At 41.1% G+C, this 27,477-nt stretch overlaps 1 protein-coding gene across 3 annotated transcripts in view; it reads right to left on the reverse strand.

Annotated features, from left to right (window-relative positions):
* Positions 1 to 1,764: 1,764 nt before the first annotated feature.
* The window catches only part of wnk2 (WNK lysine deficient protein kinase 2), a 34,284-nt gene continuing 8,571 nt past the window's right edge, over positions 1,765 to 27,477 (reverse strand). Inside the window, exons 5-29 of one of the 3 annotated variants that reach the window (XM_041816756.1) lie at positions 25,643 to 25,731; positions 25,185 to 25,404; positions 23,586 to 23,853; positions 20,394 to 20,698; positions 17,959 to 18,081; positions 16,353 to 16,391; positions 16,029 to 16,145; positions 15,450 to 15,872; positions 14,671 to 15,303; positions 14,242 to 14,291; positions 13,987 to 14,149; positions 13,786 to 13,902; positions 13,539 to 13,709; positions 13,323 to 13,365; positions 13,046 to 13,207; positions 11,986 to 12,854; positions 10,948 to 11,005; positions 10,771 to 10,835; positions 10,064 to 10,653; positions 9,398 to 9,630; positions 9,093 to 9,323; positions 8,819 to 8,917; positions 8,041 to 8,085; positions 7,024 to 7,343; positions 1,765 to 3,634 (exon numbers count right to left, since the gene is read on the reverse strand). In XM_041816756.1, coding sequence (XP_041672690.1) covers positions 3,341 to 3,634; positions 7,024 to 7,343; positions 8,041 to 8,085; positions 8,819 to 8,917; positions 9,093 to 9,323; positions 9,398 to 9,630; positions 10,064 to 10,653; positions 10,771 to 10,835; positions 10,948 to 11,005; positions 11,986 to 12,854; positions 13,046 to 13,207; positions 13,323 to 13,365; positions 13,539 to 13,709; positions 13,786 to 13,902; positions 13,987 to 14,149; positions 14,242 to 14,291; positions 14,671 to 15,303; positions 15,450 to 15,872; positions 16,029 to 16,145; positions 16,353 to 16,391; positions 17,959 to 18,081; positions 20,394 to 20,698; positions 23,586 to 23,853; positions 25,185 to 25,404; positions 25,643 to 25,731 — 5,727 coding nt within the window. In that variant the 3' untranslated portion in view covers positions 1,765 to 3,340. Of the gene's footprint in view, positions 3,635 to 7,023; positions 7,344 to 8,040; positions 8,086 to 8,818; positions 8,918 to 9,092; positions 9,324 to 9,397; positions 9,631 to 10,063; positions 10,654 to 10,770; positions 10,836 to 10,947; positions 11,006 to 11,985; positions 12,858 to 13,045; positions 13,208 to 13,322; positions 13,366 to 13,538; positions 13,710 to 13,785; positions 13,903 to 13,986; positions 14,150 to 14,241; positions 14,292 to 14,670; positions 15,304 to 15,449; positions 15,873 to 16,028; positions 16,146 to 16,352; positions 16,392 to 17,958; positions 18,082 to 20,393; positions 20,699 to 23,585; positions 23,854 to 25,184; positions 25,405 to 25,642; positions 25,732 to 27,477 lie in introns of all 3 variants that reach the window. The other 2 variants (XM_041816764.1, XM_041816747.1) reach the window with 2 other exon arrangements.

Here is a 27,477-nt window from a genome sequence, read left to right on the forward strand (position 1 = left end):
CTGGTGAAGGTGAGAAATGGTTGAGAACAGATGATAGAGCAGGCAAAAGCAATCGTACACACAGCTTTGAATGCAAGCCCTAAAGAGATTAAAGACAGGAGTTATTGTGAAAAGGACTTGCTAAGATGATACAAAAAAACTTGTTATCATGGAAAGACTTGTCTATTTGACTTTAGACTCGTCTTTTAGACAAATCTGTTTCAATCAAAGATTGCTGCATTATGAAAACATGGAAGGGTTTACAGACGCACTTAACTCTTTACTCAAGAAGTCAAATTTAGCCAGGTTAGACTTCTACGAATTTGATTCAATGACACTGGAAGTAGCCTAAAAATCTTTTTTAAACTCATGATAATAACCAAAAAAAAAATTTTTATATTTGAAAACACTGATGATGTGTTTTGTGCCATACTGGTGACAGAAAGTTAGTCATGTTGCCTGCAAAATAATAAAGACAAATTATGCAGGTATACAAGATTTGCACTACAGTAAACAAGTTAAAAAGCTGATGATGAACTGCACTCCTATGGCTGGATAAATATTAAATCAGTAATCATTTCATTGTTTAATATGTGTTACAGTAACGTTAACTGCTCTAAGCACTGTGTTTCATGTTTCTCTCCATTTGCTTTTGGTGTTTTTCTGCAACCACAATGTATGTGCAACTGCTGTGACAAAATGGTGATGTCCAATCCAAATTGGCCTGTTGTAATAAAGGTAATTTGTGTTTGATAGATTTTTTCCTTATTGTAACAATGCTTTTGGGAAATAATTTTTATACTGTCGGAAAGCATGTTTATTTCCCTTTAAATGGTGTCACATTGGTAAGGAACATGCATTTGTGGGATGAGCAGCAGAGCATAATCTGCCAAAGCCAAACAGCTTATTCTGTTGTTGCTATTGACTCTTGTTTTAAGCTTCTGGTATCCCCAGGTGCTGACAATCATGTGTCTTTGAGCATGGCTTTTTATGTTCAGTGGTGAGTCCAGATTCTGCCTATGCCAATTGGATTGTGGGGTCAAAGTGTGAGGAAGACGTGGAAAATGCTATGCTGGTTGCTGCATCTTTTGGTGGAGGCAGTGTGACCGTCTGGAGCGGCATCTCTCTCACTGGAAAAATTAGGCTCGTCAACACTGGAGGCAATCTCAATGCAGAGAGATATCAAGATAAGATTCTGCAACCAGTGTCTCCACAGTCTAGCACTGACTTCTATCCTCTAAGATTAAAAAATGCTCACCCCCACAGAAGGGGGTGTATCAGAGACTACCTCCAGAATCTGACAGTGGATAGGATGAAATGGCCTGCCAGCAGTCCTGACCTCAACTCCATTAAACACTTGTGAGATCAGCTTGGTGGTGCTGTTCGTGCCGGAGTGACCAACACAACCACCTTGGCTGACTTGTGAAAAATGCTGGTTTAAGAATAGGATACCTTCCCACAGCAGTGTGTGGCCAGGCTGGTGACCAGCATGAGGAGGAGGTGCCAGGCTGTTGTGGCTGTGTATGGTTCTTCCACACGCTACTAAGGCTCCTGTTTGTTAAATGAATAAATTGTTAAATTGCCACTATGTCTTGTTTCTTCAGATTTCAATCATCCAATCCACCAAACAAGAGTCAATGGCAGAATAAGCTGTTTGGCACTGGCAGAGAAGAGTTGATATTTTTTTCATGGGTGCATACTCAGCTCTGCTGCTCATCCCACAAATGCATGTTCCTTACAAATGTGGCACCATTAAAAGGGAAATAAACAGGCTTTCCGACAGTATAAGATTTATTGCCAAGAAGCATTGTTACCACAAAGAAATAATCTCCCAAAAACAAATGTCCTTACTTTTTGTGCTAGGTTTAGTTTTTTTGCCATTACTTGGTTTGCAGTCTACATAACATCTCTGATGCATTCTAAAAACAATTTTAAGAGGGGACTATAGAAGTCAGAAAAAAAGAAGTGTTGAGAACAAGAGTGTTATTCTTTGAGGCTATACTCCTGAAACAAACAGCAGTAATATATTTCTCTGTTTTCCATACAATAAGCAGTATGTGATAAATGACGTTCAGACAGTGTCTAACAAACAATGTAGAAAATCTACGCATTGTACAAATAACAGTTGTGGCTTCTCAGTAATTCACATTCTTCATGTGTCTCTTACATTGTCACATAACATCATTTATCATACATCAACCAACCACACAATAATCTCTTAAAAACCACAAAGGCAACAATATGTAAAGCTACAGATAGTATTTATAGAGGTATGGTATGATTATGACTTTGACTCATAGGCTGAGTCCTTCAGCCCTCCTTGTTGTTTGGTTCCATTGTGTGTTTCTCTGAACAGTTTCCTTCCTGTTACACACCACATCAACCTGAACACATTCACAATATCAGTGTATTCATGCAGGCAGCGGTGCAGGTGGAACAGCGATCCCCACTGGAAAATTACCTCAGTGAACAATTTTTTTACAATCTGTGATATCTCATGAACTACAACATGACCAGATTATAGTTGGATTTTGTTTTGTTGCTAAATCAAATAGTCCACATTCATTATTTAAATCAAATCATTTACCGTTGAAGGTGAATGCATATATAGAATATCTAGTGTCGTCTTTGAATCTAAATGCTTTTCTTCATAAAATTGAAACTGATATTCAAGGCACTCTCACAGGTGTTCCTTCACCTGCAGATAAAGTTAAAGTTCATTCAAATCTCTCAAGGATTATTTCAAGCGCTTGTGCTGGAAGCATTTCATTGATGAAGAATGAAACCTATCCCTGGACAGAGAGCAGAGTAAAGCAGCTGGTCCTAGTGACCATGAAGTCAAGTCCTCACAGTGACAGCATGATGGTGTCTAATAAAGTGCTGCACTATAACACATATCTGCAGCACCAACCCATAGATTATCTAACGTTAAACACAGGAGCTCCTTTATACAGACTGACAGGATTTTGTATATACACATGGCAGCTTAAATATGTCGGGTGATATGAGCAACACAAACATTAGCTACTTTATAAACACAGCATAAATAACAGTACAATATGTACATTCAATGAGGTACATACATGAGCAATGACAAAATCTGCACTTTTAACCCCAGTTGGGCCGATTAGACATCTTTTAATGTACTACTACCATTACACTGTACTCAGTATTTTGTACTGTAACACGGCCATGAGGTATGTTGATACAAATGAAACAAAACTCATGACTTGAGACGGCTTTGTACATATTGTTAATTTCATGCTGATTATATATATACAGTATATGCAAATAGGACTGACTAGACCTATACTGAAATTTATTTTTGGTAAAAGAACTGGAAGACACAATGCTACTCAAATTAGAGAGTCCTGGCTTTGGGGTCAGGTAGCTGATATGATGGAGCTGGAGAGGGGCTGGCGGCATCCTGTGCTGAGGGCAATGCAGGAAAGGCAAAGACTCCTGAAGGAAGGGGGGAAATAAACCCAGGCCACTGGCCAACAGACTCATGTGACGACACGGCCCTGAAAGGAGAGGCTGAGGGCACCTGATGGGGCCCTGAAGAGGGGCAAGTCTTCATTGCTGACCCGGGGCTTTCCGACCATGACAAGGGAAGACTGCAGGCCTCTGGACCAGGGACTGTCCATGATGTGACCTAACAGGGTTACAGCAGATGTTTAACTCAGGCAAAAAGCTTACCTGCATGTATAAAAAAACATCAGTAGTGAAGGTAAAAATTCACAAGCCGCTGATGTTATCCACAGCGTTAAGATGGAAGCCATTTTTTCCTCCTCAATGCCAAAGTGGGGGGCTGAAATGCTTTTTACTTAAACTGGAATACTGTCATACCTTTGAATTTGATTGATTTATGATTGCCAAAATTTTACTGTCAAAAAGAATTAAATTTCTCTTGTGTCATAGCAGATTTTTTTACAAAACAAAAATTAAACCCAAACATAAAAATAACATAACAATTCAAACACTAACAACTATTTAGTGGCCATTAGTTAAGCTCTATATTTGGTTAGATTTGAGTGCTTCAATCTATTCCTATTAAAAATTGGGACCGTGTGTCTGTTCTGCTGGCAATAGTTTGAGTGTGGTTGGGTTTAGATATGATGCTATTAGCCTGCCTTAACATGTTTTTATTCGACTGATCATCAATCAGCTGTCAAGAGGCTTAAACAGCTGATCGTGTCTGCTATACGAGCGATTAGCGTTAGTTCAGGCAGGCCACTGAGCCAAGCGTAAAAAGCTGATCTCACACAAGCCTTCATCAGCCCCAAGCACACTATTGGCTAATTTCACTCATTTTGCCAAATTTAAAGGGGACATATTATGCAAAAATCCCTTTTTCAAGCTTTTCTAACAAAAAATATGTGCCCCTGGCCTGTCCACAATCCCCTCAAATACCAGAAAACTCCATTCCCTTCCACCCTCTCTTTCTCCACCTTTCAGAAAATGTGTGCTAAAACTAGCCGTTCTCAGATTTTACCCTCATGATGTCACATGGGGAGGAAGCACCCGCCCCCAGGTTTGGTTGGCCCTCCCTGCTTGGAAGAAAGTTCCACACTCCTCTCCTGATCTTCCTCCCTGCTGCCAGCTGAGATGCTGGAGAGCTCAATGGGTTACCCTGCTGTCTTTTGTCCAGGAGATTGGTGGTTCAAATCCCAGTTAGGTCCTAAACTTTGGATAAAAGTATCTGTAACATTGTAACATCAGGAGTGCCACATCCATTTCCTGAGAGGGGTTCGGTCAGGGGTGGAGTCAGACAGTTAATTACCATTTCAAGCCACAGACACAGCAACAGCTAGTTCTGAGAAGGGATGAAACAGAGGGCTTATAGACATGAAAAAATTCTATACTGGAGTGTTTTTTCAGCTACAAACTTCACAGGCATGTTTTGGGGATCTCTGAGACCAATCTAAACTTGTCTTAAAAGGGTGCATTATGTTCCCTCCCACCCAAGCTCCTCTATGCTTTATCCGACTTATTTAATGTCATACTGTTCTCACTGATGCCTGCTCTGCTCTGGGTTTATTGCTGCTCCTCTCCCTGCCTCAGGCTTTCCTTGCAGGCCCAGGAAGAGCAGGAATGTGTGCTGTTCCTGCTTGATGTTTCCCATGTAGGTTTGTGGAAGGGCAGTGGGATTCCTGAACAGCCACACCACTAAACTTAAGCAATGACAGCAAATTAATAACTGCTAATAAAAATAATTTATCACAAATCAAAATACCACAAATCATGTGTGTTTCTTTAAAAAGTGGTCCTGACTGAACTGTATTTATTCTAATCAAACATCAACAGTAACAGTGTTTGGTCTCAGTGTGTTACAAAGGCCTGAACGTGAAGAGAAAACTGCAGACTCTTTTTTCCTGCACATGCTTTATTGTAAAATTATTTACAACTACTTTCGGGCACGGCAGAGTCGTGACGTATGCAAGCAGTGACAAGAGGCCAGTGCAGTCATGGTGGTAAACATTAGCGTGGGTGCTGCTAAAGCATAAGTTTTATCAGAACTTGATGACATTTCTTTGTTAAAAGAAGAACAAAGAACAGCATTGAGCTGTTTTCTTTTCAAAAACATCAAAAGTTGTGCACTGACATGTCTAGAGTCGCCATGGTTCGCGTTATGCAATTTTCTATGGAGTTAAACTCTCGGTCGCAGCCACCTCGGTTTGGGACTACGATGTTACGTGTTTTGTTGCTCTGATTGGCCCATAGAGATGTGACAGACAGGATGTTCATCCAATCACCCTCCGAGTTTTTTTTCAAAGGCTCTGCCCTTTCCCAAACGCTGTGTATGAGAGGTTTTTCACACATCCATCTGGCATGTCAGGTTATATCTTACAGGGAGAGATCAAAATTGCTGCCATAAACACATTAAATGGGACGCATCGGTAGTCGAGTGGCTAAGGCGTGTGCCATGTACGCAGGTGGCCTGGGTTCGAATCCCGCCTGTGGCACCATCCCCCGCATGTCTCTCCCCACTCCTTTCCCTGCCTCTGACTCTATCCACTGTCCTATCAAATAAAGGCCAAAGAGAAAGCAATTCATAGCAGAGAATTATCACTCACAGCATATAATCTTGAGCCTGATCAGAGTTCCAAGCACTTCTGATAAATGAAACCCAGACTTTTTAACTTGTATGAGCCCCTACAGCCGCTCTTCTGCGTGTCAATATACTATCTGAATCCCCGTGAAATTCTTTTACGCGCCATAAACTGAGCTTTCTCTGCGCTTGGATGCCTTTCAGCGCTGCACCGAACAAGCTCTCATGTCACAGGACAGCCTGTGTCCAGAGCAGGATTAAATGATCAGATAAAAGATTTTTTTAACGGTGACAAGAGCAATTTTAACCACCTGATGAGAGCTGGAGGTGAATGCGCCTCAGGATTAATAAACGATGTTCCGTCCAAACGCCAGCGATTAAGACCATAGTTTCACGTCTTGGTGACATGAAACAGAATAAGTGGTAAGTTAATTTAGTGGATGATAGTTTGGCATTATAATTTTATAATAAGAGAGGGTAAATCAGCCGTGTGATTAACCCCGGCACACAATTGTCTGCGTATTTGGCACTCTCCTTTACGCATGGAGGATGAAAGGTGTGTGTTATCCTGTGAGCTGCTGTTTGTGACTAAAAAAAGGGAAGAAGCTTTATTTTATAAAACAAAAATCCTCTCACAGTCATTAAAGCCTGACTTTGCCAGAAACTGGTCGGTCAGAAATGTGGACTGGACTGGGATCCTGCTGTCTCTAGCATGCAGCTGCTCCCTGGTGGGCTCTCTGAGGCACGTCCTCTTGTTGTTACTTCATGCTACGTCACATTCCCGCGCTTGTGCTCCTTCATTTGCATCCATGCAGTGCCTAGGCCCACCTCGTACATCCGAAGCACGGAACGATTGCACTCACACTGGCCAAACGTACCAGACTTTAGGCCAAGGCACGGTAAGGATGGCCTAGTGTGAGTACACCCTAAAAATCTTTCTAATAACCACAGAATGGGTTGAGAAAAAACTGATTTATAAATATGAGACTCACATGTGTAGCACTAGCCAGATGTTCTTGTGTTCGAGGGACGACTTGATCCCAAAAGTGCTGTCCGCTGATGCTCAGAGAGTCTGTGCCAGGCCTATGGGTGACGATCAGGACCTCCTGAGCCCAGTCCTCCATCAGCCGCTGCAGGTCCTCAGGCAGGTTGTCGTTTGGGCACATGGAATAACCAGTGTATGTGGCTGTTTTGTTGTTGCTGTTGTTGGCCTGTGCCTGAGCCAGACCCATCACTGGCTGGTGAGGAGGAGGTGTTGCACCCATAGGTGGTTGCTGTGATTGATTTGACACCCCTGAGCAGGCTCCAGACCCTGAAAGGAGACAAAGGCTTACAAACCTAATAAACAAAATTCAGTTGATTACAGCAATCAAATCAGGAGCGTCATACCCACTCAGACTGGTGAGAGACATTAGCCCCCCCCATTTCAATATTAAAAGATTTTTTAATTCTGTGTACTATGTACGTAAACTATGCATACATTCACACTGTGTACTGTGTATGATAAATAATATTTCAATATAGGTATATTTCCTACCTAATTTCATGATTAAACCTTATATGTAAGTCAGTCCCTCTGCTCATAAGTGAGTGCAAACTCAAAAATGTCCTTTATTACAGTGTTAGAGCATTTTTGATTTACTCGCACCAGGTCCTTATTATACCTTTGTTTCCTGTTATTCAGCCATTTCAGACCAATAAGAGGTGGATGTAAAGGTGTTGTCATGAGGCAGGTAAAGGTGCTGATCTAAAGGAGGCTGGTAAACATGGGGTCTAATAATGATGAAATCATGATTCTTATGTTAACATCATGCTAAGATCATGTGTCAGATTTAGTCAGTCTGACTTTGGTAATTAGTCACATGGAATTGATCTCATAAGTAAAATTCAGAAATTAGAAATCAGCAGAAGGGATTTTGCATTATTTGACTCAGGTTTTCACACAGCAGGTATTTTTTTGAATGGCATGGGGCTCCCGAATTCTTTGTAATTTGTGTAGATCTACATACTGCTGCCACGCTCTTTGCCAAGACACAGACGCTTCAGTGTTGTCCCTGTAAGACAAAGAAGCCTTTAGACATAAAGCATCTCCCTTTGCTGGTAATAATGTTCAATAGCAGGATGCAATGCAAAGCAGAAGATTGCCACAAAGAATAACATGAAAGCAAAAAATAAATGCAATCAGTGCCCTGAAAAAAGCCAGTTCATTAAATAAATATGATGCAAGTGGTCCAAGTTTAGGCTTAGCATTTAAGAAACAGAGGAAAGAGGGAGGACAGAGAAAAAGAGATGAGATAAGAAATCAGATTGGGGTGCACATGACATGCAATATTGAAGTGCTTTATAATGCTGTGTGGATAAGTCACAACAAAATGAATGTAAGTAGGACACTTCAAATGTAAAATGATGCCCATAACTTCTAATGTTAGTCTTGATTATCCAAACCTTTACTTTCTGAAATAAGGCAATCGAATGAGACAAAATTCTTGTCATTTTTCATATTAAAATAATGTTTAAAACTCAACAGAAAATATTTTAACCAATCCAGATTTTAACTTTGTTGCAACTATTTTTACTCTTCATTGGTTTGAATAAGCAACATATTTCTGTCCAAGCAAAAATACAGTGTCAAGGCTTTAGTGACGGATGTGGCAAAGCAAAAGAAACGCCGCAGAAACGTTTGGCAAAGACAGAAAGAAAGAAAAATTTGTGAGATTAAAGTAGAGAAATTCAAAAATATGGAAAACAAAAAAGGTGAAGCTATGCTGGAAGAGAGAAGATACAAACAGATAGACAAAGACACAGGCCCACTGAGAAATCTAGCTCGTGGCTTGCTACTCGATTTATTGGTCACTCTCTCAGATGTTTGAGGGTAATTAGACCAGCCTGCAGAGAAGTATAACCAAAGAGGGAAGAAGACACCAGGGTAAGAGAAAACACAATACAAAAAAAAAAAACATCTTTAAGTGTTTTTATGACTTCTTCATTAAATTCTGATGTTTTTAGTGTCAGAGAAAAATTGTGTAGCTAAGATGTTCTTTGGTGTGTTGCTGGTGGTCACCTTGTCCAGGGGGAGCTTGTGTGCCGGTGCCATCACCATGTAGTCCGGCATAAATATTATCAGAGGACAAAGAGCCCTTGAGGGAGCAGGGCTGCTGAGTCTGCACAGGCTCTGATGTGGAGCTGGGCAAGTGGCTGGTGCATGAGCGGGCCCTGCCATGAGTGGGAAATGATGCTTTTGCTGGAGAGCCATTTATACTCACTGTGGCCTCTCCTGTTCCTGTAGCAGCAGCTGAATACACACACAAATTAATATAGGAAATGCTCTTGTTCTAAACCTTTTCATAAAATTTTACCCACACTTACTGGATTTGCTGGAGTCACTGGATTTTGTTGTGACATTTCTAAACTGTTGAACCAGGGGGCTTAGGAGTTTGCCAGGTTTCAGTCTGTGCTTGCTGGACCTTTTTCTGCGGCTGGTTTGTGGTGCAATATGTGAGAGACCCAGGCCAGGAGGAGGGGCTTTACCAAGGCGGCGATACAGCAGCTCCACTTCTCCTCGCTGATTGGCCTGCAGCTCAGAGATTTCCCTCAGGTGTCTAAAAAGAAAGGTAAACATATCGCTGTCAAGCTTCTTGGCAGAAGCAAAATAAGAACACTGTAGGGCTGTCAAAAGATGAACATATCAAATCATAAAACAAAACACCAATAATCTCTGGATTTCTGTTATTGATCATAACTGATTACATCCTTTTTTATCAGATTTTAAAATCGAAAAATCAACGAAATTAACAGCCCCTCCAACAACCCTTTTTATCTGGGTGGCTAATAATTTGGTCCTCATCTATATGCAGATTAAAGTTTTTTACATGAACTTAATCAGGCAAAAAGCCATTTGTTATGGATCTTAAAGGATATAAGGGGAAAGTAAAAAGGTAAATGTTTGATAACTGAAGATGCAGATGATGTTTGACCTGTTCACTAAGCTTTCTGTAAAAGTGTTTGTGAAAGTAAAACAGTGGCTTTACTAACTTTTCCCTGAGTCTCTGCAGTTCCTTCTTCATGTCAGAGTCCTCCATCTCCGAGTCATTATCGCTACTGGCGTAGGCAGAGCCATGCACTCCCCCATGCCTACTCGGTGAGTCAGAGCTCTGCAAGCTGCTGCTGCGCCCTGAACGGCGAAGGAAGGCTACAGCTCTCTTCATGAGGTCACTTCCTCTGCGCTCAGAGCGATTGTGCCGAGACGGAGTGGCAGGAGGCATCTTTGCAGGGCTGCTTTCAGCCCCTGAGTCTGAAGAGAGGAAACGAGCGTGGACTGTGACCTCCACAGGGACGGATGGGGAAGTCAGAGCTCGTGGTATGGACCCCCGCTTGGCCATGGAGGGGGGTGTGTCCAGGTAGAAATCAGGAGGTGCAGAGTAGCGACTGCAACGTGTCCTTTGGGTGATGTCGTCTTCAGTGCTGATCACAGAGAAACGACCAATGGTGGTGGAAATGGCAATGGCCTCAGCTGGAGTCAGGTCCTCAGGGTATCCTGTAGGATGTGCGGGTGAGGCAGCGCTGCTCCAGCTCCTTTGTTTCACATCGCGTCTGTTTGCCACTTCAGGGGGAACTGAGATTATCTGCAAAAGAAAAGAACAAACCGGGTACACGGGGCATCAGGTAGGGATTCTGTGACAGCAAATACCTTTAAACTCATATAAGACCATTCCACTTCTCTTCAAGACTTCCTTTTGTACCTTAAATCTTCCTCTTGTTCCGGAGCAGGAAGCAGAGTGAGGGACTTGTCTTCTTGACAAGGACGCTGCAAGAATATTAACAACCATAAACCCTTACATAATCAATAGTCTCACTGAGTTAAGTCAGAAGTTAATGATGCCAGTTTTATAATGTTGATAAGTGTATGCTGTACATACCACACACAGCTGAGTCACTCAGTGTGCTCAAACTATCCATTCTCTCTGGAATTTGAGGCTATTAGAGATAACGGGATAAGAAATAACCAGGACAGAGTGAGAGACAGAGAAAAGCTTCACTTGAAATCATTATTCATTGTCTTATTATATAACATTTCTTTTTTTGGAATGAATTTTAATGATGACATCTAACTAAATTAGTATTACATAATTTTAATATAGCTTGATTAAAATCTGGCAGCAAAGTTTTGCTCTAAATCCCTTGTAGAAACCTGCAGCAAACAAATTAAAAACAGTATATACATTTATTTAGATTAGACGTGTTAATGTTGCAAAAATATTTGAAACTAGCACTTGAGGTTTTTGCATTTACTACAAATAAAGTGCTTTACTTGCATTTTATAAACAAAAATATTTTATATACTAGACAGGTAGAGACAACAAACTTTTAACATTGTTAATGCTGTGGACATTTTTGCGTCAAAAAGGCTCAATCTCTTTTTAAATTAAACTCTAACAGATAATTACTAATATTATTGCTCAAGTGCTTTCAGTTTGCCTTGTTTTTTGGCAGCCCCATCTATTCTAGCCTATTCATATGAGACAAGGTTTATTCTATCAGAAGAAAAATCACATCCTGCTTTATTTGAACAGTCAAACTAACCAGTAGATTCGTATTTTTTTTATGTAAACAAAAGTGGCTTTCAGCAGTGAGCTGTGCCTCTCTTTGACTGTCAGCTGCCCTCAGCAGGGGTTACAAACATTTTAAATTACTTTATACTGTAGATATTACCAATCTTGTTGCTTGATGCAAACATATGAGTTACTTTTTTATTTTCTTAAAGAAATGACATTTCTGACATTTCTAAACCCTTGATTCAGGTAGATGAAATATGACTGATCTGTAGCTATGATCAAACCCTGCAGTGTGATTGTTTTGTAACTGCTCTTTTTATTTTCAGCTGTTTTAATAGATACAATTGCTTTCATTTTAAACATTTGTATACAGTTAAATAAGTTACTGATTATTGTTCTTACCAGCTGTTCTCCTCCCCTGTAGCGCCCCTCTCCCATGGGTCCTGGGGTGCTGTTTCCTGACCCCCCTGTTGCGCTGTCTGGACCAGGAGGAGACTGGATATATTCAGTACCAGAGCCCGGCGTCTCTGCAGCGCTGCCTGATGGATACATAGGAGCATACTCCTGGTAGAGCAGGTTCCTTAGTTTCTCATCCAGTGTTTTTATGGTGCTATCCACAAAGCCGCCACGGCCCAGTCGTCCCTCTCCGTCTGACTCACCGGGCCCTGCACCGTGCTGGGACGGTGCCGGACTCTGGGGCAGTGAGGGTGCTTTGGTCCCGCCCACAGTGGAAAATGGCTGGTGGAGCACAACAGGCTGCTGCGGCCGATCGCTTCGTGCTGCAGAGGTGTAGGAGACCGACAGTGGTTCTTTGGTTGACCCAGAGTCTTGGAGCGGGAGAGGAACGAGAGGAGGCCCCGCCTGTAAAGCGCTCACTTCCAGAGACAGAGGCATGACCAGAGGACAGCAGGGCACCTCATCAGCCACAGAAACAGGACATGTCAGGTCTGGCAGCTGCTGGGCTGCATGGATCGGGGAGACGGAGCCCAGAGGAGAGCTTTGTGATTCTTCAGTGGGAAATGATGTATGTGGAGATGAGGGGGGCAAAATCTGAGCTCTGCCTGGCTGTGCCTGATGAACACTGGGCTGCACCACACTGCCTGCTGGCTCCACTGAGGACACTGACTGAAGTGTTGGGGGAGCAGACACTGGGGGTGACAGAGTGGCTAAAAGGAGAGGGTCTGTGTTGGACATTATCGGAGGACTGCAGAATCCATACACGTCATAGGTGAAGCCTCCACTTCCACCAGACATTGTGGAAGATGACCCTTCTTCTGGTGGGAAAATATAAAAAGAAAACAAAAAAATATAAGATTAAAGAGTAGACTGAATTGTGTGTAAAGACTTAAAATGCACACAAGGGTTGTGGGATGTCTTTCTGTTACTTTCCACAAGGTGGTGCTACTGCTCTGTGAAGAGATCGGATCTTGTGCTTAATTACATCTAATGAAACAAAATTCACCTCTGGATGCAGACGGCCTGGCAATGCCGCTGTCAGCAGGTTGGGTTGTGGTTGAACTTCCTGGAGACTGTGTTGTTGTCCCATCAGACGGGGTGTCCTGGCTGGATGCAGGGGTCTCCTCTACAGGGCAGATTATGAACCATCTCTTCCCTGTGTGAAGAACTGCAACCCAAGAGTTAGGCCTGTTAATACTGTTCTGCAAGTGAATGTGAAAAAGTCCATAAAAGATTTTCTACATATGCCACAGCTTAATGTTTACAAGAGATGCTTGTTTTACCATTCTGTTGATATACAGGCTGAGGAGCTCCAGGCTGCTGATTCTGTGGAGCAAAGGAAATAAATGGGCAGAATAAATATGTAAATGGTCACTATTAAAGTATTTACCTACAGTCAATTCTATTGTTTTGCCTTGATTTATGCTTAAATGTAGACACATGGTTCATGTATCAGTGCAGAATGCATTAATGTCTATATAAAGTCTACCCTCTCTTACCTCTCCCACCAGCCCTTCAGAAATAAGGCCTTGTTGAGGACTACAACTTAAAGTAGATGTTCTTTCCCCCTCCATGTCTTCATTCAGCATGTCTTCAGCTTTATCTACTATATCCTTTAGCTGGTCAATGAAGATCTCCTTTTCCAACAGAAGGATGAAGCCATTCTCAACCTGCAGGACAAATTTAAAATATGTTAAAGAAAAGAACAGAATATGAAAACTGCAAAGTGAAAAAGGTTAAACTAACCATGTAAGTAGCAATTTCCTCTGGAGCATCTCCGTCCAGATCAAATTTAAAGGTCACCATTTTGTGGTTGTGAGTCTCAAGCTGGCATTCCACCATTTTATCCCCAGTGTTGCAAACCTGTGAGAGCAGGGTGTTACCATTTACATCAGACATGTCAACACTTTTTAAATTACTTTAGTCATAAATTATGCCAGGACTCACATTGAGCATGCTCAGTTTGGGTTTGCTGGTCTTCTCCTGCCTGGAGCGTGTGCGAGCAGACTTGCGATGGTGTTTCCTGGGTTTCCCGTCACCTTTTCCTCCACTTGCCAAGCTGTCATAGCCATCGCTGGTTTCCTTACCCGACGTTACATCAGAGTTAAGACTATAAAAGTAGATGTTTAAAAGACTTCATCAATAGAAGAATGCTGTTACAACACCACAACAAAGAGAAGAGAATAGTTAGTAAAAACATACCTGTCATAGGCATAACTGGGTAAAGATATGGTTTTTTCCTGGAGAACATCCTGATAACAGAAAAATAAAACAAGATACAAAACTATCAGAAGACTTGCAGGCTTTGGGCTGGATAAGATGTGTGCATAGTCATCACTGATAAGGCTGTAATAGCCCAGGAATTTAATTTGTGTTTCATTAATTAGTTGAGGGATTATCACATAATATAATTAATAAATAAACACAAACAATACTGAGGTTACAGAATCATGGATTAAAGGGGTCACTGAAATGTGGATTAAGAAATTATCTAGCACTGGTTGTTGACCATCTATAGACCAATCAGCTTCATCATTTGATGTCACTAATGCAGGGAAAATAAAGCCTTTTCTGAAGAGCATATGATCAGTTTTATATCTAAAAATGTGTAAACTGCTAATTTAACAGTACCTCTATGCAGGGCTCTTGTTGAAAAGTGCTGGATGTAGAAGTGGGCTCAAAGTTTTGCTGAGCTGTGGCCAGGCTGGCACACTCAGACACTGAGCCTGCTGTCTGAGTGCCATCAGGCTGCAGAGCTGGAGCCTGGGCTGAAGCTGCGACAGGAGCTGGAGCTTTGGCAGCTACTGCTGACTGAATAGTGGCTGCTGGCACTGAGACAGGGACTGAGGTTGAGACTAAACCAGATGTATCTGAGCTAGTAGAAAAGCCTTTTGATGGTTCAAGATAGGGTCCTGATACAGACACTGGAGCTTGAAATGGAGCTTGATCTGTTATTGGAGCTTGTATGAGGACTGAGGTTGGAGGTTTTGGATGGGTTGAGGCTGTCGTTTCAGGGATGGATGCTGCTTGAGCTGGTACTGGGACTGATGGTTGGTCTTGTTCTTGGACCAGAGCTAGAGGTTGTATATGGGCTTGAGCTCCAGTTTTTTCTGTAGCTGAGACTGAGATTGAGTCTTGGACTGGGGCTTTTCCTTTAGGTGCTACAGGTAAGTCTTGGCCAATTGCAGTAGACTCTGTATCGACTCCACTTCCCCAGAGAGGAGCTGGAGCAACTGGCAACACAGGCTGGACTGGAGCCTGGACCTAGAAAAAAAAGTGATAGTTTAGTAGTTAAAATCAACATTTTAAACCCTTTGTGCATTCTGCCCATGCATTACATCAACACATTGCTTACTTAAACCTACAGATTTCCTGTGAGCATTACAGTGAGAACTGAGCTGCATATTCACCTGGACAGGCTGCTCAGCCAGTTCCTGCTCAGGGTGGGGGGCAGGGTAGGGGGTGGGTTGTACCTGGGAGAGAGGTAAGGGGTGTGTGGTGTGGAAGCTACCAAGGTTAGACTGAGATGACAGAGTGCCGTCCTGCTGCTGGGAGACTGCAGGGGACATGGTCATGGTAAGTAGGGGGATATGGAGTGCCACACTGGGCACATGCTGAGGTGTGGATAGAGGGGTCTGAGGGGTGCTGAGAGAGGGTGCAGAGGGGAAGGCAGCGTGAGGGGTCAGAGGGAGGGATGGATGCTGCGGTGAAGGGGAAAAGCGGGAGCTGGACAAAGGAGGGCCGTTGCTGCTGTAGGCGCATGGCAGAGGAGCTGCAGGGAAAGAGGGGGGATTGATGCCCCCTGTTTGAACAACAGGGTATGGGGAGGGAAACTGGGGAAAAAGGAAAAATAAAATAAACAAAGGCAACCAGTGGATAGAAAAAGCATTCACACAAGCCCTGTGATATTTTTGTAAAGTGACAGCCAATAAGGCCTACATCTGTCTCTACCTTGGTTTCATCTTGTGTTTCTAACCAGTAAAACACACCTGTGTGCTGATCTGCAGTGGCAGGAGAGGAGGAGGAGCACAGGAAACTGACTGTGGAAAACTGGTGGCTATGTCAGGAGGACTTAGGTGAGATGTGGTCTGGTCAGCAGGTATGAGCTTAGAAACAGAATCAAACAGGCATTTTTAGTTTGACAGGAAACATGAACCTTTCTGACAGTAATACAAAACTTTTTATTAAACTGAAAAGATACTTTAGTATAGGAGCCACATTACTAAAGTGAGCTTCAGGGCACTCAATGTTAATGATCCTGAGTGGTTTGAAGTGTAAGTACTGATTCATTATTTCAGAGATAATAGCTTTACCTGCGGCAGGACAGCAGCTGATTGGTGCTGGAGAAGGTGCTTGTAGGAGGACAGACAAATAGAGAGGAAAATTATCTATTTGAATACATACAAAATAGAGATATGTATACACCCTAGATCACAGGTATCAAACTCAAGGCCTGGGGGCCAAATCTGGCCCATGGTGCAGTTATACCCGGCCCACCAGATCATATGATATTTTTATTATAACTGGCCCACCAGTATGAGGTCTGCAGATTTCCTCCAGTGTAAAAATGTAAACTTAACCTTGATGATTTATATATCCTTGCTGAGTCATAAAAATTAAAAAAAAGTTAACATTAAAAAACCTTTAATAAAAAGTCAGGAACATGGGGAAGAAATGAGTGTTTTCTCTATATTTTAAATTTTGCGTCTCACAGTCATGAATAAAATTTATGGTTTTGACTTTTTATTTCATATTTTAAACTTTACATCTGATAATTTTGACTGTATCTCATATTTTTACCTTTTTTTTATCAATAATTTTACAATTTAAATCCCATTTAGACCTTTTAAAGTCATGATTTTTGAATTTTATCTCATGTTTTGACCTTTTCAACTCCTAAATTTAACTTTTATCTCATTTTTTTACCTTATAAAAGCAGGATTTTTAATTTTATCTCAGTTTTTGACCTTTCAAAATCATGATTTTGACTTCTATCTCACATGTTGACCTTTTTTTTCGAACTCCTAACTTTAAATTTTGTCATTCTTTTTACCTTAAAAAATGAATGATTTTTAATTTTATTTCATATTTTGACATTTTAAACTCCTGATTTTGATGTTTACCTTATATTGTGACAGTTAAAAATTGTGGTTTTGAATTTTATCTCAGTTTTTTACTTTTAAAATTCATGGTTTCAGTATCCTATCTTATATTTTGCCTTTTGAAAAATATTATTTTGACTTTAAATGTTGTGTTTTTGCCTTTTAAACTTTTAAGTTTTACTTTTTTATCTCAGATTTTGAGTTTTTAACTTATCATGTTCACCTTTTAATCACAAAATCATTTATCATCAGTGCCAAGTTTTTTACCATCTAATTCATTTCTGGTGAAAATAAGGTTGACATTTTTTGGTGAAATAGCCACCCTGTTAGGCCCTCAGGTTAGACCCAAGTTCAGAATCCGGCCCCTGCTGTGATTTAGTTTGACACCCCTGCCCTAGATGAAGCAACTCAAAGTTGACTTTAGATGCATGTTTTACCTGCATGTCTGAAAGACATTGTCTCTAGACTGCTGATGTTTCTAAACTGCACATGAATTACCTGCATGTTTGCATTATTTAATCTGCTATTTGATATTTAAATGTTACACTTGATTCCCACATTAGCATCGATAAATTTGAGAGCCAAGCACCGGGAATTATTATTACCATAGGTATACAGCTGCTTGGCCTTTATGCCACAACCTCTTTGCACATATAGTATCTATTAAACATTCCAGACATATTTAGTCACTGGAAACTGCAGCATTGTTTAGTTTGGATCAACCCAATCCAAACATGCCTTTTCCTTCCTAGTTTTTGCTTTATGTCTCTCACTACAGCTGTTGTCAGGGCCTGATACAGTTGGATGTGTTCAGTACCTGCTCCTGGCCTGGCAGCGCAGTAATCTGTGTCTGTAGAGCAGGGGCTGCAGCTGGGAAGCTCTGCGCTGTCTGTCTACTCTGGTGCAGAGCAGGGGCCGGCGTAGCTGGAGCGGAAACTGTCTGTCAGAAACACATTGGAGAGATAACAGGACATAATTGTGTTATTTTGTGTTGAATAAGCTCAAGGTTAAAATGTTTAGTGTGTTAGGAAAGGGCATAGGGGGGTGACAGCGAGAGTGCAGAAATGTTAGCAAGCTACTTTAAGGCAAGCTAGTAAGATAAAAGGAAAGCTTTGTATTAATCAGTTGTGTAACAGTGCCAAACTCATATGTTACCACATTATTCTGAAAGTTACAGTTGTACTTATCTTAAAGCTCCTGTGAGGAAGTTTTAGCTGGTTATGAAACAGACCAAATCGAATACTGATACTTCTTTATGACCTAAGAAACAAGACTATCAGTGAAATGAGGATTATTTCTATTAAGTGATTTTTAATGTCTGGGACAGCTGCCAGAGCTAAGGTAAAACACGAAGTGATTAGCATACAATTAAAACCAGTTTTTGTATCGTTTTTCACAACAAAAGATAATACTAAGACGGTGTGGCTGTAGACCGTTCGTCTCTGATGGCCAAAAGAAATACACACTAAAACTTGCAAATCAAATCAGATTAAAATTCAGTTTAGGGTAAGGGTAAGGATTAGGATACCTAGGGTTAAAAGGGAAAAACCTGACCTGCAAACACGGATGACAAAATGTTTAATAACACAAACAGTCTGCTGACATGAAGAAGCTTGTCACAAAGCTAACATAACTATAGCCGAGATCACAAAGCAGCTAAGTATCTACATAATTAAGTTGGCTTTAGCTCTGTTTGCTAAAGCTCATGTTTCTAAAGCTAACTTAGCTATAATTAAGGAAGCTATGTAGCTAACACAGCTCTGTAGCTAATGTTACTAATGCTTAGCTGACAAAGCAGCTATGTAAGCTAAATAAATAACATAGCTACGCTAGCTTTAGATATGTTTGTAATGTTTGCAGTGTGTCTATTTCATAAATGTAACTACCAGACTTTGCCTATAAATAAAGTTTTTTTTTAAATCTAAAACTGGAAATATGTTGTACCTGCAAACTATGGCACTTCCTAGCTGAGACATAGCGTCTCAAATGAACAATCTGTCAGTGTGGCTGTCTGAGATGAACAGCCTGCAGCCAGAACCCTCTCAAAATGAATGCTGTGTTTTAGATCTGACTGTCAAAATAAACCCAACCCAACCCAAAATTGCCAATTTTTTGGTTCTGAAATATAGATTATTTAAAATGACAGAGGTTCTATTAACTAAATATTTTGATAGCCTTAGTTAACAGGAGGCACAAAAATCAACATAAACCAAAAATTCCACACAGAAGCTTCACTCAGAAACAGAGGTTCCACCCTTAGAATGGACTAGGAAGGAGCAGGGAGTTGGTGGTGGGCTGCTTTGGTCTCTGGGGGATTGAAACAACTAGCAGAATTCTGAAAGTTGCTACTGCAGGACAGGACCTACAAGAAGCCAGCTCTCTGACATACCAGTGAGTCTTCTCTGCCCTCAATGTCATGTGGCAACAACAGGCGATTCCTGTCCAGATTGGGTCGAGAGAAGAGTGGAACATCCAGGCTCTGTGTCTTGTCTATGTGTTGAAATACTAAGGAGGTTTTACCCTCAATCTCTCTGTGACTGTGCACTGGATGATGAACAGAGAGAGTGGGGGAACTGATCCTACGATTGATGATGTGATGGAGACAGTGGTTGAGAAGTGTGAGATTGCCACTTTCATATAAGCTCCCTGGGGCCACAAGGTGAGAATGAGGTGATGTAGGTGCGCCATGCTCAGAGACTGAAGAAAACGGTGTAGATGTGGAGAGTGAGTGTAAATGTGCGTGTCCCAAAGATCCGCCTCCCTTTGTCCTGTCCCTTGGGAGGACAGACATGCAAGCCTTGCAGTGGCGGCGGGGCTCAGAGAGAGGTTGTAAATTCACAGAGAGGAGAGGTGAATCGAAATTACTTGCTGAGTCATGATGAGAGTGTTGATTTCGGGGTGGGAGAGAAGATAATGATGGAGTTCGGGCAGAGTCAGAGGATAGGTAGCCTGTAGCATGCACTGATTCCTCTGTGTTCTTGATCAAAGGTAAAGTCTGTGATAAACGCAGAGAGGGGCTCGGATTGTTTTTAGAAAGGGACTGTTTCCTGTGGTGAAACATTTCAACCAGAGAAGAGCGTCCATGCCTGAAACACACTCTGCACTCAGAGACGGGCTGGCTGTCATGATACAAAAATGGTTCACTGTTGTGACGCTGGTGGGATTTTATTCCATGGAAGAAAATAAAAACTCAGTGTTAGAAAGCAACTTGAAAACTGAAATACTTAAGAGAGGAGGGTTAGTTTTACTCACTGTTTGAGACTGAAAAGGCCCTGGGTGCAGTTGCGATGCCGGTTGTTGATAAGCCCCAGGATGCAGCTGACCTGTGGTTTGCTGGTAGGCTCCCTGGTGTAACTGAGTGGCCACTTGTGTGTAGTTTTCCTGTGAGGTCTGTGCTGTGGGTTGCTGGTAGGGCCCCTGCTGTAGCTGAGAGTCAGCCTGTGCAGGAGGACTGTAGACTATCTGAGCTGTGGAGATGGGCTCTGGAAGGGACTGGTAGGAGCCATTTTGCTGATTTAGATTGTCTAATTGCATGGTAGAGCTCACGCCACTGTCAGCTGTAACAAGAGAGTTAATCAAACATTATTATTCACCATGATGCCTCCTGTGGGAAGGACGGAGGAGCGGAGGGGGTGGAGAGGCATCTGATTAAAATTCAAAAGCTATGTATGTCACATTTTGACTAACAGACGCTGCACTTGCCTTTATCTCTGATTCCTTCACACATTCACATCATCTTTACATTAATAACTCAAGCGTTTGAGTTTCTAGACTTATTAACAGTCAAAGCTTGTGTTATTAAAGCATTTACCTCCTTGATAGCTAGTGGCTCATACTTCTATCCTGGAAAGTACAAATGCTTCCCACCTTTACAAAGATGGGTATATACTTCCTAAAACCATAATTTGGACTCCTGCTTAGTATATAATGAGAGCTTACAGATGTCACTGATTAAGGATGAATGAATTGTTGAGGTGTAGCAGAGGAGCGCCCTACACCTTTTTCTTTTTATCATTACTTTCTGTGCCGTTATTATGATAATTTTAAATTGAACCAGACCAAAATTCTGATAAACTTAGCATAAAATACTGGATGTATTCCTGTAATCTTTAGTTGATCATGAACACTACTGTATCATTGTTTGTTTAACATCTGGGCCTAAGGGGATAGTGTGGTGGTGGGAGGGCTTGGTCGGGCTGATTTGATGTGGGGGATGGTAAACTTGAATCACTCTGCAATGCAGCAGCTGTTATGTGTTTATAATCTCGCTAACAGTGGATGCTGCAAACAAATGTAAGATTGTGTCACAATTCCATAACCCAGTGAAAAGTTCTAAACAAGTTGTATTACCAGAGATTGATTTTTATGACAAAGAAAATATATTTACTGTGCCCATAAAATATATTCACCCCCTTGGATGTTTTACTATATTACTGATTTTATGAATCAGTCAAGGTTGATATAATTTGGCTTGTTTGACCAAAAAAAAAACTCTTTAATGTGTTCAAAATGAAACATTTTTTTCTATAGCAAATGTCAGTTAAATAAAAATATGTAATGTAGAATAAATAATAAAGTGACTGCATAAATATTTCCCCTTCAAGTCAGTCTTTAGAAGATACACATTTGGCTGAAATCACAGCACTGAGTCTGTGTGGATAGGTGTCATCACTGCAATTTTACTCCATTCGTCTTTGCAAAACTGCTCAAGCTCTGTCAGATTACACAGGGATCAGGCATGAAAAATCAAGTCCATCTACAAATTCTCCATTGGATTGAGGTCTGGACTTTGACTCAGTCACTCCGGAACATTCATCTTGTTGTCTTTTAAACCATTTCTGTGTAGCTTTCGCTGTATACTTCAGGTCATTGTCTTAAGCTGGGTGTACACTGTGCGATTTTCCTGTGATTCAACCACAAATTTAGAGTCGCACAACTCACTTTGAAGTCAGGCCCACCGACTTTCAGTCGGATCAGGCGTCATTTGCCATGCTGTGTACCAGGGGTACGACAGCCACAACAGCCTGGACGACCTGCTCCTGACTGGTCGAGAGATTTCTGGCATGTTTGATATTTTGATCGTACAACTCCGGACACTTCACAGTGAGAGCAGAAACACAAGCAGAATAAACAACTTTGGGGGATTGTTTTCCTTTGTAAAATGTCAGACAACATCCTAAATTAACATGACAACTGCTAGAATGACTTTGTGATGCACCCTGCTATGATAAAGGAAATAAACGAGCAGGAAATATCCCTATCCGCAGACATGCAGCCGACACAGAGGTGATGCTGGTTGTGTGTTTGGGACAGAGAGAGGTAGCGGGAGAGGGAGAGAGAATATGCGAGAGAGAGAGAGAGAGAGTGGGAGAGATGGGGGGGGGAGAATATGACTGGAGACACTTCACCCTAAGTGTGAGACTTTTTAAAAAGAAAACTCCGCAGGTTTCTGTCCATCCTGACTTCAGTCGTACAGTGTGAGCACACAAGTTGTGCACAATGCTCTTGCTTCGTAAGCGATTCAGTTGTACAGTATGAGATGTCATTCTGCCACGACTGTCGTATGGTGGGCTTGAAATCGCACAGTGTATACCTGCTTTACTGGAAAATAAATCTTCTTTCTAGCTATAGTTCTCTCGCAGGCTGAATAACATTGTCCTCCAGGATTTTCATATATTTTGCCCCATTCGTTTTACCCTCTACTTTTACAAGTCAACCATGGCTTGCTGCCAGGAAGTATCCCCACATTAGGATGCTGCCACTACCGTGCTTCACAGTGGGGATGGCGTGTTTGTGGTAATGTGCAGTGTTTGGTGTCCGTCAAAAATTATGCTTTTCTGATGGCCAAAAAGCACCATTTCGCTCTCCAATTTAGACCGATTTATACATGTGCCATATTCCTTCCATTTCTTAAGGATGGATTTAACTAAACTCCACAGGATGTTAATGTTTTTGTATCCATCCCCTGACTCATACATTTCAATAAACTTTTCTCTAAGTTGTTCGGAGTGTTCTTTTGTCTTCATGTAATGTAATTGTAGCCAGGAATACTGATGAACCATTGACTGGACCTTCCAGACACTGTTGTCTTTATACTACAGTCATTAAGACATGTTCACTGTTCTCAGGTGATCCACATTTCACTAATTGTGAGACTAGTAGCACCTACTGGCTGGACCTCTGTTGAATTAGGTCAGTCACCTTAAAGGGGGTGAATATTTATGCAATCACTTATTTTACATTACATCTTTTTGTTTGAATGACATAACCTTGTGGAAATCTGTTTTCACTTTGACATTAAAGAGGCTTTTTGTTTTTTTTGTCAAAAAAGCCATATTATATTGATCATGACTGATTTATAAAATTAGTAAAAGGGTAAAACATCCAAGGGGTTAAATACTTTTTAAAGGCACTGTTTGTGTGGTTCTATCACCAGCTTCTTACATGTGGTTGACGTGGTGGCTGGCACGGTACAGATCAGAGTCTGTGGCTCAATCTCTTGATCCTCATAATCCGTCGTGGATAACGTGGCACCCTCTGGCACACCTGAGCCAGGAACCTGCAGTAGGTTCTGCTGTGTCTTCTTTACAGCTGACTCGCCATTTCCTGATGGTACAGTTCGCTCCCTCCTCCATTTGATGAGTGCCACACGGTCCCGAATGGACTTCCCAACAATCTTCACATCACAGTCAAGAAAAAAACCAGACTCCACCTAGAGGACACAGAAAATCAGGGTTTAAACTGACCTCCCTCTTTAAAGGAACAGTTTTTATCCTGCCAAGTGCCTGTGTCTTGTCAAAGATCAACTGATAAGTTCCTCTAGTTTCAATCAATACAGTTAATGCCTCAAGCATGTCATTACAGACATGACCGCTGACCAGCTCCCAGTGACATTGCACTTAATTAAAAGGAGTGTTAGAGGTTAAGTCCACAGTAAAAGAAGCTGCATTACTACAGGAGTGCAAGTCTGTGTCACCTATGTGATGTAAAAATACTGCTTAGATAATAAGAACACAGCAACCTACTGAAAATGACCCATACAGAGTGGCATAAATGGCAGTAGACTGCTTGAACAACTACAGTATGTGTAGATCTTTCTTGAGTCTGGGTGTTGAGTTCTAAACCATCCATCCATCCATTTTTTATACCACTTACCCCGTTTGGGGTCACCGGGTGGCTTGGGCTGTCATCAGGCGAAAGGCGGGGTACACCCTGGACGGCAGTCAGTCACAGGGCTGACATATAGACAGACAACCAGGCATGCCCACATTCACACCTACAGCCTATTTGGGGTCACCAATTGACCTAATGATTTTGGTGGTGGGAGGAAGCCGGAGTACCCGGAGAGAACCCACGCATGCATCGGGAGGAAACACGCACAGAAAGGCCATGACTGGGAGAACCAGGAACCTTCTTGCTGTGAGGCAACAGTGCTAACCCCTACTTTATGCTGAGCTTCAGATGACAGGGAATATTTGCTATGACTTTGCTGCTAGTTGTGTTTGCTTGTGATGACGAGTGTGCTATTTACACTCCTTCAAACAGTGTCCCTTCTCACACCACAAAACCATCATAAAACAAACTAAAAAAGGACATCAAAGTTTCTATGTCCACTCATCACATACAGTCTTTCATAATAATCCACATATTTCTCTGATGTACCAAAGGAGACTCAATGCATTACATGTATGTGACTTTAAGAAAGGCTGTGTCACCACCCTTTATTTCAAAAGTTTTCATGCAGCCAGTCTAAGAAGAGGACATTGTACAAAGCAGAAGCCTTGTTTCCATGGTTACCAGCAGCTTAATATTCTTTGAGCAGTGAATTGGGACAAGTTTTGAAGTGTCAATGGGTTTATCAGACACCTGAGAGCAAATCATGCATATGTATTTCCCAAAAAAAAGAGTCAACAAATGAAGCCAGCAAGTGAAACACAAGTGCAGTTTGGAATATATCAGTAAAAGTCAAACTAAAAAGAGAGATTAATATTTACTAAAGACAGATTCCTTTCCTTCCTTTTAAAACAGTAATTGTTCACCTACCATTTCTTGAGCAACAACCTCTGGGACCTCGTTCACCAAGTCAAAGGTAAACTCAATGGCGCCAGTGTCTTTGTATTTTCCCTTTAGCTTTTTAGGATCTTCCACCCACAGCTTCAGGGCAATAGAGGATTTCTTCCCATCATCTTCTTCATTGAGCTCCACCCTCACACCTGTATCCTCTGCAAAGAATGCATGATTCAGGAGGTCCTTGATGGAGTACCTGCAGGAAACACAAACATCAGTTACTGTACTAGGCTACACTAAAGGTCACTGTGACAGTAAACCCTAATGATGCACAACACACAGAAACCTCAACCATGCCAGAGCCAAATACTGGTGTTAACGTCACAGAGCAGGAACAGAAACAAAACAACAGTGTTCAGGGAAGGGTGAACCACTAACAACAGACAAAATATGTCACAAGCTGAAGATCCTGTCGTAGATCCTGGTCCACTTACCTTTCTTCCCATCTGTGACAGATACACTCCCCAATTATTTCCTTTATTTCAGGGTCACTGATTTTACTGTAGCTGGCAGGTTTCACCCCCTAAAGAACAAACAAACAATTACACCACAACTCACAAACTGAAAAACACAGAGAGCAGCTATATTCAAGACAGATTAGAAATATTAATCCTAGCCTCTTGAAAAAGACATTTTCTTCCAGACAGCTATGGGGACTAGATCCACTGCTGCACAGGATGACTTCTTCATAGTTGGAGCTTCAAGTTTAGTTATAAAGTGATAAATAAATAAAGGATGCAAAAATGTAATAACCGATGTGATAATTTTTACAATAAAATAATGATGTGCTTGTTGAAACATATTGTCTACGTCACCACTGCAGGTAGAAAAAGATATAAAGCAACTTATAAATGAAAGGTTGAATTTTAAAGTTACAAGAAAGTGTTTAACAGGCTATAAAAGTAATACAGGCAAAACAACAGCTTTACTTGCACTGGTATGGCCACTAGCTTTTGTTGCTAATGTATGCTAATGTTAGCAAAGTTTGCATTAACATGCTGAAACTTTTATGTTAGATCGCTTTGTCTGTGATTCTTCGCCGTCTGTGTTTGGATATTATAGCTAGCATAGCTGTGTAATGTTAGCAAACTTCCAAAGCTATCTTTAAGACTCTTCACTTCCTGTGCCACTGTAATATCTGACATAGCGAGCTTATATGTAATGTTAGCAAACTATGCAATAAAGTAACATACACTTAATTAGCTACTGCTATGATTCCACTTCATCAGTGCTACTACTTGTCTTTATAGCTAGCATATAGGATACATGTAATATTAGCACACTAAGCAAAAGAACTTATAAGTTAGCCAACTATAGGCCTAAGCATGATTCTTCACCACCTGTCCTGCAGTAATATTTTACATCTAGCATATAGATTTACTCCTGGCAAACTTAGCACTAAAATGTAACATACATGTCTGCGTTTTTTATTCTCTCTCTTCTCCACCTCTGCTTCTGTATATGACAACGCAAGCTAATTTTTAATATCAGCAAACTAGATAATAAAGTAACATACACCGAGTTACCTACCTCTCTTCTTTGCCAGTGCTGTCATCATTATAGATAGCTTACAGGATATTAGCATGTCATATATCGCATATTTCAGTTTTATATTGCATTACAGTACACTTAAATGCAGTAAAGAGCACTTAACCACAGCAGATTAGTATTGTCCCAAATCAAGCCATGTCATTTTTATTTTTTTTATATTATTTATTTTGTCTTTTACTTGATTGGAATATGCTGCTGTTGCTAGTAACACACTAGCTAGCATATGCTAAAGTTAACTAGCTGATGTTAATGTAAGCTAGCGCACAAGCGTGCTTTTGAGTGCACCAGTAATAAACTGTGTTTGAGTATAGCCTACTTCTCAGTGTGAACACCCTTTGCACACTTATGCTCTCAAAATATTTAGTATTGCAGCAGTATGTAATTTGGGATATGCTATATACGGAAATTATATTAGCAAACTTAGCATTAATATGTAATGTGAACCTCTAAGTTCGTTAGCTATCTGTAATGCTTTTTACCACCTTTGCTACAGCAATATTTGACATCTAACTTATACAAATGTACTTTTAACAAACTGGACATGGACATGCAATATGCACTTCTGGGTTTCTGTCAATCTCTCCTCCTCTGCTTCTGTAATATTTGACATCAGGAGTAAATAAATTTACATTGTGTTTGTATTTGCGTCTACGGCTAGAATGTAGCTTAAGCTAATGCATAATTAGCTAATTAATTTTGATCTTTTTTTTAAGTTAAG

This window comes from Cheilinus undulatus, linkage group 3 (assembly GCF_018320785.1).
Source record: "Cheilinus undulatus linkage group 3, ASM1832078v1, whole genome shotgun sequence".
Lineage (NCBI taxonomy): Eukaryota > Metazoa > Chordata > Actinopteri > Labriformes > Labridae > Cheilinus > Cheilinus undulatus.